Source organism: Coregonus lavaretus (assembly GCF_964263955.1).
Source record: "Coregonus lavaretus genome assembly, contig: HAP1_SCAFFOLD_379, whole genome shotgun sequence".
Classification (NCBI taxonomy): domain Eukaryota; kingdom Metazoa; phylum Chordata; class Actinopteri; order Salmoniformes; family Salmonidae; genus Coregonus; species Coregonus lavaretus.
Window position 1 is genome coordinate 394,156 of NW_028163453.1, and position 10,845 is coordinate 405,000.

Consider the following 10,845-nt stretch of genomic DNA (forward strand, 5'->3'; position numbering starts at 1 on the left):
TCCGATTAGTTTTGTAATAGCCATGTGGGTAAAACGAAGAAAGCAAACCGTCTGAAAATACAAAGGAGCAAAAATAAAATGTCCACAAAAATGGTAAAACATTTTGAAAGTGTCGGTTCCTTATTAGGGAAGATACAATATTTATTCCTTGTCTCCTGGGATGGAAGCAGCTAGCTCGTCTATTGTCCTCCATCCATTCCTCAGTGCTGATGCTTATTTTTCTAACTATATTATCAGGGGACCACCGACGACATCACAACAGAAATACCCTGCAAGTACAAAATCCGTGCGCCAGCCGGTGTGATGGTACAGAGGGAAACGCTCGCGTTCCACCATCTATAGGGCGGCTCCGTGCAGGGACTTTTTCAATTTCTCTCGGTTTGGGGATTTTAACGGAAAGCATTTATTCGATCAGGAGGGAAAGCTGGTTAGCGGAGCAACACAATGTCAGCCACGTTCCCCGGTTTGGTCCATGATGCCGAGGTATTTATTTATTATCACTCTTCATTATCAATAACATTAAGGAATATAATCTATCAGTTATAGTAATCACACCTGTTTGATACATGCAGATTTAAAGTAAAATCGTTGTGATGCGTCTCCAGAAAGCAGAGCTTCAGATACCCTGGATAATGGGAGAGGACTGGCTCGGTGAAACTGGAGTTATTTGTTTTATTTGTGTGGAGAGAGAGGGAATAAAATGAGAAAGGCAGACGAGGCTTGTGTGTGTAAACCGGTAACGGGTGTGATTAGAACATTTAGGGCGGAACACTGGTGGCTCGCTCTACTTACCTGCCACCCAGCGCGCGCAGAGCTGAGACCCAAATAAGAATAGAACAACACATGCTCTGAAACGCTGCACTGAGAATGACAGATACCGGGTACAACGCACACACACTGAGGGTTTGTGCCGCTGTGCATACCCCTCCCAGGCTCATGCAATCACATTTTCTTCAGGTGTTTTTTCTAAGAGCTTTGGGTGTTTGAGTTTGAGGTGTTAAAAGAGAGAGAGGTAAAGAGAGAGATGGTAAATGAAATGACACCGCTGATATTTCCCTTTCTTCCTCTCAGATACGTCATGACGGGTCCAACAGTTACCGTCTGATGCAGCTAGGTTGCCTTGAGAGCGTCGCCAACTCCTCGGTGGCTTATAGCTCGTCCTCGCCGCTCACAGCCTACCCCGCTGCGGCTACAGAGTTCGCCTCGCCCTACTTCTCCACCAACCACCAGTACACCCCCCTGCACCACCAGTCCTTCCACTATGACTTCCAGCACTCCCACCCCGCGGTGGGACCGGAGGCGTACGGCCTCAACTCTCTCCACTCTGGGCAGTATTACCAGCAGATTCACCACGCGACACACGGAGATGCAGACTTCATCAACCTGCACAGTGCCCGTGCACTCAAGTCCTCGTGCCTGGACGAGCAGCAGCGGCGCGAGCTGGGCTGCCTGGACGCCTACCGGCGCCATGACCTGTCTTTGATGACGTCACACGGCGGGCAGTACGGAATGCACCACGACCAGAGGCTGCTGCCTGCGGCCGGTCTTGGGCTCCCTCCCCCCGGTGCGGATGACCTGCAGGTACCCCCTCTCCTCTTCTCTTCTCTCTCCTCTCCTCTCCTCTCCTCTCCTCTCCTCTCCTCTCCTCTCCTCTCCTCTCCTCTCCTCTCCTCTCCTCTCCTCTCCTCTCCTCTCCTCTCCTCTCCTCTCCTCTCCTCTCCTCTCCTCTCCTCTCCTCTCCTCTCCTCTCCTCTCCTCTCCTCTCCTCTCCTCTCCTCTTCTCTTCTCTTCTCTCTCCTCTCCTCTCCTCTCCTCTCCTCTCCTCTCCTCTCCTCTCCTCTCCTCTCCTCTCCTCTCCTCTCCTCTCCTCTCCTCTTCTCTTCTCTCTCCTCTCCTCTCCTCTCCTCCACTGTTGTCATCCTGATCAAACACCAACAAGTCTACCCAGCTGCTCACACTTTTCACCCAACAGCCACACTGGCTATAGTGCACCACAAAGTTTAATTTCAGACCCTAAATCCTAAACCCAAGGTCATAACTCCGAAACCCTAGCCCCTATCTCCTAAACCATATTCCCTAGCCCCTATCTCCTAAACCCTAGCCCCTAACTCCTAAAGCATATTCCCTAGCCCCTAACCCTAACCCTATCTCCTAAACCCTAACTCTTGTCACTCTCAGAGTCCGTATGTCTGTCTGTCTGTCTGTCTGTCTGTCTGTCTGTCTGTCTGTCTGTCTGTCTGTCTGTCTGTCTGTCTGTCTGTCTGTCTGTCTGTCTGTCTGTCTGTCTGTCTGTCCGTCTGTCTGTCTGTCTGTCTGTCTGTCCGTCTGTCCGTCTGTCTGTCTGTCTGTCTGTCTGTCTGTCTGTCTGTCTGTCCGTCTGTCTGTCTGTCTGTCTGTCTGTCTGTCTGTCTGTCCGTCTGTCTGTCTGTCTGTCTGTCTGTCCTGTTCCAAACACAAAGAGAGGAGTTTATCTCTGCTCACCTCACACGCTGCAGAACTTCAGCTATTCTGAGTAGGACAAGGAGGGTTCAGTCAAAAATAAAAATAGAACATTCAATGTATGAATATGACATTCGATACCTACATTAGGCTGATATTACACTAGATGGAGAGGAATTAAATCAAAATGGGTAAAATTGAAAGATTAAGTAATCTAGAATTAAACTGAATGGAATAAACGCTGCATTAAAACAGTTAATGTGAGAAATCCACTTCCATTATGCAGTCCACCCTCTATTTTACTCCAAATTCACGTGACCTATATTTTACATATTATTTTGGATGTAAAGAAATGGTGTGTGTGTGCGTCCGGCTGGTGAGGCGGTGAAAAGATGCTGGTTCTCTCTTCTCTTCTGAAAGGCGGATTAAGGGATTGGGGTTCGGGGCACAATGGGCTGCTCGGGCGCCGTAAAGCACCGTAGTTTATCCAATTACCGACTTAATGTCAATCAACGTGTTCTTTATGCAGCGACATCTGAGCTGCGGCTCCGGTTAAACACACTGCTGCGGCTCCGGTTAAACACACTGCTGCGGCTCCGGTTAAACACACTGCTGCACTGGACAGAACCTTCGGTTAAACACATTGCACGAGACAGAACCTCCGGTTAAACACACTGCTGCACTGGACAGAACCTCCGGTTAAACACATTGCACGAGACAGAAAGATCTCGTCTTAAACAGGTTGCATCATTCCTTTATCGCATTATTCCTTTCTCAACTTTACAACCTAACTGGTAGGATACCAGAAGTAATTAAACTGCTAGCATACCAGAAGTAATTAAACTGGTAGGATTTCAGAAGTAATTCAACTGGTAGGATAACATAAATAATTCAACTACTAGGATACCAGAAGTAATTCAACTGGTAGGATTTCAGAAGTAATTCAACTGGTAGGATACCAGAAGTATAGGATAGTCCCCTGTAGCTCAGTTGGTAGAGCATGGCGCTTGCAACGCCAGGGTTGTGGGTTCGTTTCCAACGGGGGGCCAGTATGAAAATGTATGCACTCACCAACTGTAAGTTGCTCTGGATAAGAGCGTCTGCTAAATGACGTAAATGTAAGTAATTCAACTGCTAGACCTAGATATATATTTACTTGACTATTAATATAGGGCTATTTGCTAACTACTTGTTTGTATTATTAATGTAGGATAATAACTAGTTGATTAATACTATTTATATAGGGCAATATGATAACTTGTTGTATAAAAGTATTAATAGCATAGCATAGTAAAATAGTCTGCTGGTAAGATCTGTAATAATAATAATAATAATAATAATAATAATAATAATAATAATAATAATAACGATAATAACAATAACAATAACTAACAATGATAACGAAAACCATAATAACAATAACAACAATAATAATAATAATTATTATTATTATAATGATAATGATAATAATAATGATAATGATAATGATAATGATAATGATAATGATAATGATAATGATAATGGGGATGGTGTTCTAGACCCTACCATATTGTTCTTTCAATGTTCTCTTATTTAGGCTATTATGTTGGTGACGAGGATAACAATTATTATTATTCAGATTATTCAGATTATTATTATAGATGCTAAGAATATAGTTTTTATTTAGATGTTAATATATTTCAATATGTCACCATCATTACCACTTCATTATGTAGATTGTTATCAGACATTTGAGTGGTGTGTTGGTAGGAAGGGGTCTCTCACACCCTGGCCATTAGAATATGTCTCTGACCTCCTTTAGAAAAGAAAGGCACGTGAACCTGAGTAGAACAGATGCAGTCTGTCTCGTGCAGCACATCGCATCTTTGAGCGACTAAAGAGATTTCCATGCTCAACAAAAGAGCTGCCACACCTTTCCCCCGCCAGGCTCCCTAACTCTTTCTCCTGTTAGACGCTTAATGTATGCGAGACCTCTGCGTTTTGTATATTGATTGTATAATCACTTTAGCTTCGGAGTAAAAATATGCTATACAGCCGAGTTTGTTAAAAAGACTTAGACGGCCTGTTCCATGTGGCGCGAGAAAGACAGCCGAGTGTTGTATTTTAATCAGGGTTGTGTCTGTGCCCGGCCGCCTCGCGGCTCACACCGGGGATTAACCGGGTTCTTCTCAATAAAAGCTCGTGTTCCTCAGTCATTCTGATGACATCACTGATATCATGCCCTGCACGCGGCCATGTGTAACAGGTTCCACATCTGTGGTTAGGATCGGTTATAAGCGGTAACAACAGGTAGACGCAGGTGTCAAAACACGCGCACGCACGCACACACACACACACACACACACACACACACACGCACACCACCGTGGGCTGGGCTGAGCGTTCTCGCTCATCCTGAGGTTGACGCACTGCGCCAAGCCAGTGTGTTTGTGTGTGTGCGTTTCTTGATTCTGATTCTTGATCTTATTATTATTAATGTGACGCTGTTTCAGGGCTCCGTGGAGGCGCAGTGCGGGCTCGTGCTCAATGGCCAAGGCGGCATCATCCGGAGAGGTAAGACACACCTTAAACACACATTAAATGAATACCCCATCTCCTTCCCTCTCTGGTAAAATGAAGAATCGAAAAGACAAGATGGAAGCATTATCTAAAACAAGCGAAAATATATTTTTGTTGAACTAGACAATTTTGTGACACAGCACTGTACTATTTTACATTTTTCTGTCAGTTTGTGTTTAAAATTGTTAAATTAGGATCTCCTGTCAGGTCAATCCAGAGAATTCTACTACTCTGCGTAAATCTGTAATGTCGGGTTTGCTTGACGCTATCAGTGCACTTTCCATTGTAGAATAGAGAGTGTATAATCCTTTCACTCAGATCTGTCATTCTCAAACCAACTCTATTATCAAAATGATTACCAATGAGGAGAAGAAACAAAATTCATATTTCCTAACAATAATAAAAATGACAACAACAATAACAGTAATAATAATAATAATAATAACAGTAATAATAATAATAATAATAACAGTAATAAAAACAGTTATAATAATAGTTATAGTAATCATAAAAATAATAGTTGTAATAACAGTAATGATTACAGTTGTAATAGCAGTAATAATTACAGTTGTAATAGCAGTAATAATTACAGTTGTAATAACAGTAATAATTACAGTTGTAATAACAGTAATAATTACAGTTGTAATAGCAGTAATAATTACAGTTGTAATAACAGTAATAATTACAGTTGTAATAACAGTAATAATTACAGTTGTAATAGCAGTAATAATTACAGTTGTAATAGCAGTAATAATTACAGTTGTAATAACAGTAATAATTACAGTTGTAATAACATTAATAATTACAGTTGTAATAACAGTAATAATTACAGTTGTAATAGCAGTAATAATTACAGTTGTAATAGCAGTAATAATTACAGTTGTAATAACAGTAATAATTACAGTTGTAATAGCAGTAATAATTACAGTTGTAATAACAGTAATAATTACAGTTGTAATAATAGTAATAATTACAGTTGTAATAATAGTAATATGAGTAAAAGCAATAACGGTAATAATAACAGTAATAATAATAACACTAGTAATAATAAGAACAGTAATGGAGTAATGTTAATAACAGTAATAATAATAGTTATAATAACACAAATAATTACAGTAATAATAACGATAATAATAGTAACCCCTAACCCTAACCCTAATTAAACAGTTATAATGATAGTCATTTGGTAATTTCATTATGTTGGGCTTCACAGTCATAACTAACGGATGTTTTGGTCATTTCATTATGTTGGGCTTCACAGTCATAACTAACGGATGTTTTGGTCATTTCATTATGTTGGGCTTCACAATCATAACTAACGGATGTTTTGAAGTCATTTCTTTATGTTGGGCTTCACAGTAATAACTGGAGGATGTTTTGAAGTCATTAGTGAAAACTTATGGCTGTTTTTATTACTTGTTATCTTTGCCAAATTGGATATTAACTGTATAATGAAATATGGCCTAAGGGTGTAGAAAGAGATCATTAGAACTCTGAAATGTTGTTCCTGCTGATTTCTATCCACTAGGCTGTTGACACAATACTTTTCCATGTGTTTGTGTGGTAAAGTAAAGTAAATATAAATTAAAAAACAAAAAAACAAAAATTAAGATAAAAAAAACATTTTAGCTTGAGCGAAAAAGACAACAAAAAGTGAACTGCTTTCCGATATTTTTACCATATTACTTTCTGTTGATGTGATAGTATTTTTACCATATCACTTTATGTTGCTGTGATAGTATTTTTACCATATTACTTTCTGTTGATGTGATAGTATTTTTACCATATTACTTTCTGTTGATGTGATAGTATTTTTACCATATTACTTTCTGTTGATGTGATAGTTTTTTACCATATTACTTTCTGTTGATGTGATAGTATTTTTACCATATTACTTTCTGTTGATGTGATAGTTTTTTACCATATTACTTTCTGTTGATGTGATAGTATTTTTACCATATCACTTTCTGTTGCTGTGAATGAAGCAAAGAAGGCGTTATTCTTCCGTTATTCTCGAGCTATACACATGTGTAATTTTCGAGCTAGCAGCCTGTGTCTAGTAGTTCATATTTCATAAACTGCCTAGGTGTGTATATGTGTGTATGTATGTGTGTGTGTATATGTGTTTGTGTGTGTGTGTGTGTATGTGTGTGTATGTGTGTATATGTGTTTGTGTGTGTGTGTATGTGTGTGTGTGTGTGTGTGTGTGTGTGTGTGTGTGTCTGCTACTCTGTCTAGGTGTTGTTTTTTTTGGTTTTCTGGAGGTTTGATGCGGGAATCTCTCCGCTATCACTTTCGGTTAATGGTGTGTAGGATTTAGCCGTGAGCTCCTCTGCTCCAACCATCACAACCAATAATCTTTGCTTTACCTCGCGCTCCCGTATCGATAGCTTCTCTCGCCTCGGGCGGCAGCTTTGATATGCTAATGCCGCGCGGCCCGAATTCAGCTGAGATCATATTAATGTTGTTCTTTCTGACGGCGGCTTTGGCGCCATGAATATTCACACAACCTTTTTCAAAAGAAATCTCTCCAGAAACGCGGCTCCTACTTAGAGCACTGTCTGTGTTTTAATCACCAGTATCCCGCGAAGCCTTCAGCATCTGATCAAGCCTATCACCTTCTACGTGCACGCGCCCTCTCTGAGACTGCTGCTGGGTTTGTGTGGGCTGTGCTGTCTTGTGACAGGTGCTATAAACATTGTGGTTAAAATAGGAGGAGAATGACATTTGGCCCATGTCTCTTTTTCTTTAATTTTCGTGGCAAACTTGTAAAAGGCGCTTGATTCCGAGTGTGATCCCGCCACTGCTCCGCCGCTGCCTGAGGCTACTCTCCACTGCTTAAATAGAGCTATCGCCTCTGGGCCCACGCGCTCCACCGCACTATCGGCAATAGCTCTTTTTCCATTGCCCGTGGCAACATAAAATACAAACTACTTTGATTCAAAACATTTTTGGAGGAATTACTGTGATGTGAACTTACAGCTTTCAGAGATGTGAGCCTGACTGACAGGCCAGGCCGGAAACTGTCACACAGCCGGACTTCACACACAAACACACACACGCACACACACACGCACACATTAGCCTGTGACCATATTTAATCCTGTATCAAATAGTGAAAGCCTATAGCTGGATTTGCAAGGTTTATTCAAATTAGAGTTAATCAATGTCTGTGTTCTCATTGATAAAGTGTTGTCAGTCCAACCTCCCTCTTACCCTGATACTATGCCCCCCAGTCTGTTAGCAGCTGCTAGGGTTGTTTTGTATTTGTATTTATTAGGGAACTTCAATCTTTAAAAATTGTCTAATAAAACTAATACTTTTTTTATGGTGAGCGAGCCTTTTGCCTTTTCCTGTCCAATGATATTTATTATGGATCCCCATTAGTTCCTGTCAAGGCAGCAGCTACTCTTCCTGGTGTCCAAACAAATTAAGGCACTTACATTACACATAAAACAAAAGATAAAACAGTACATCATATAACATTATTACACCACTACATATCTACAATACAACATGTATAATACCACCATACAACAATATTACAATGTACATGTGCGTAGAGTGTGTGTGCGTATGCGTGTATCTGTACCTGTGTGTCTCTTCACAGTCCCCCGCTGTTCCATAAGGTGGATTTTTATCGGTTTTTGAAAATCTGATTCTACTTCTTACATCAGTTACCTGATGTGGAATAGAGTTCAATGTAGTCATGGCTCTATATAGTACTGTGCACCTCCCATAGTCTGTTCTGGACTTGGGGATTGTGAAGAGACCTCTGGTGGCATGTCTTGTGGGGTATGCATGGGTGTCCGAGCTGTGTGCTAGTAGTTTAAACAGACAGCTCGGTGCATTCAGCTTGTCAACACTTCTTACAAAAACAAGTAGTGCTGAAGTCAATCTTTCCTCCGCTTTGAGCCATGAGAGATTGACATGCATATTATTAATGTTAGCTCCCCGTGTACATTTAAGGGCCAGCCGTGCTGCCCTGTTCTGAGCCAATTGTAATTTTCCTAAGTCCCTCTTTGTGGCACCTGACCACACTACTGAACAGTAGTCTAGGTGTGACAAAACTAGGGCCTGTAGGACCTGCCTTGTTGATATTGTTGTTAAGAAGGCAGAGCAGCGCTTTATCATGGACAGACTTCTCCCCATCTTAGCTACTGTTGTATCAACATGTTTTCACCATGACAGTTTACAATCCAGGGTTACTCCAAGCAGTTTAGTCTCCTCAACTTGCTAAATTTCCACATTATTCATTACAATATTTAGTTGAGGTTTAGGGTTTAGTGAATGATTTGTCCCAAATACAAAGCTTTTAGTTTTTGAAATATTTAGGACTAACTTATTCCTTGCCACCCATTCAAAAACTAACTGCAGCTCTTTGTTAAGTGTTGCAGTTATTTCAGTTGCTGTAGTAGCTGATGTGTATAGTGTTGAGTCATCCGCATACATAGACACACTGGCTTTACTCAAAGCAAGTGGCATGTCATTAGTAAAAATTGAAAAAACTAAGGAGCCTAGACAGCTGCCCTGGGGAATTCCTGATTCTACCTGGATTATGTGGGAGAAGCTTCCATTAAAGAACACTCTCTGTGTTCTGTTGTGTTCTGTTAAACAGGAAACTCTTTATCCACATTATAGCAGGGGGTGTAAAGCCATAACACATATGTATTTCCATCAGCAGACTATGATCGATAATGTCAAAAACCGCACTGAAGTCTAACAAAACAACTCCCACAATCTTTTTATCATCAATTTCTCTCAGCCAAACAGTCATTTGTGTAAGTGCTGTGCTTGTTGAATGTCCTTCCCTATAAGCATGCTGAAAGTCTGCTGTCAATTTGTTTACTGTAAAATTGCATTGTATCTGGACAAACACAATTTTTTCAAAAATGATTACTAAGGGTTGGTAACAGGCTGATTGGTCGGTTATTTGAGCCAGTAAAGGGGGCTTTACTATTCTTGGGTAGCGGAATGACTTTTGCTTCCCTCCAGGCCTGGGGGCACACACTTTCTAGTAGACTTAGATTGAAGTTATGGCAAATAGGAGTGGCAATATCGTCCGCTATTATCCTCAGTAATTCTCCATCCAAGTTGTCAGACCCTTGTGGCTTGTCATTGTTGATAAACAACAATATTTATTATCATCTCTTCCACCCTCACTTTACGGAATTCAAAATTACAACCCTTGTCTTTCATAATTTGGTCAGATATACTTGGATGTGTAGTGTCGGCGTTTGTGGCTGGCATGTCATGCCTAAATTTACTAATCTTGCCGATCAAAAACTCATTAAAGTAGTTGGCAATATTAGTGGGTTTTGTGATTAATTAACCATCTGATTCTATGAATGATGGAGTGGAGTTTGCCTTTTGTTGACCAAAATGTCTAGGGGGGATTTGCTCATAGGGTTATTGGAGGGGGGTTAGGTACCTGAACCCTATATGTTACTAGTGTTTATTTAACATGTGTATGTGTGTTGTGTCTAGGAGGTACCTGTGTGGTGAACCCCACAGATCTGTTCTGCTCTGTCCCCGGCCGTCTGTCTCTCCTCAGCTCAACCTCTAAATATAAAGTCACCATCGCTGAGGTGAAGAGACGCCTCTCACCTCCAGAGTGTCTCAACGCCTCACTACTGGGAGGAATCCTCCGCAGGTACACACACACACACACACACACACACACACACACACACACACACACACACACACACACACACACACACACACACACACACACACACACACACACACACACACACACACACACACACACACACACACACACACACACACACACACACACACACACAAACTCGATAGTATGAAACATTTTGAAGCTAAACATTT

General features: G+C 41.1%; 1 protein-coding gene across 1 annotated transcript in view; it reads left to right on the top strand.

The window, feature by feature from the left end:
• Positions 1-209: 209 nt before the first annotated feature.
• Positions 210-10,845, top strand: part of LOC311118133 (transcription factor AP-2-delta-like) — a gene marked incomplete at its 3' end in the record, with an annotated part of 17,377 nt that continues 6,741 nt past the window's right edge. Inside the window, exons 1-4 of the mRNA XM_084193000.1 lie at positions 210-483; positions 1,072-1,581; positions 4,932-4,992; positions 10,486-10,651. Of these exons, the coding sequence (XP_084049126.1) occupies positions 445-483; positions 1,072-1,581; positions 4,932-4,992; positions 10,486-10,651 (776 nt within the window). The 5' untranslated portion in view covers positions 210-444. The remainder of the gene's footprint in view (positions 484-1,071; positions 1,582-4,931; positions 4,993-10,485; positions 10,652-10,845) is intronic.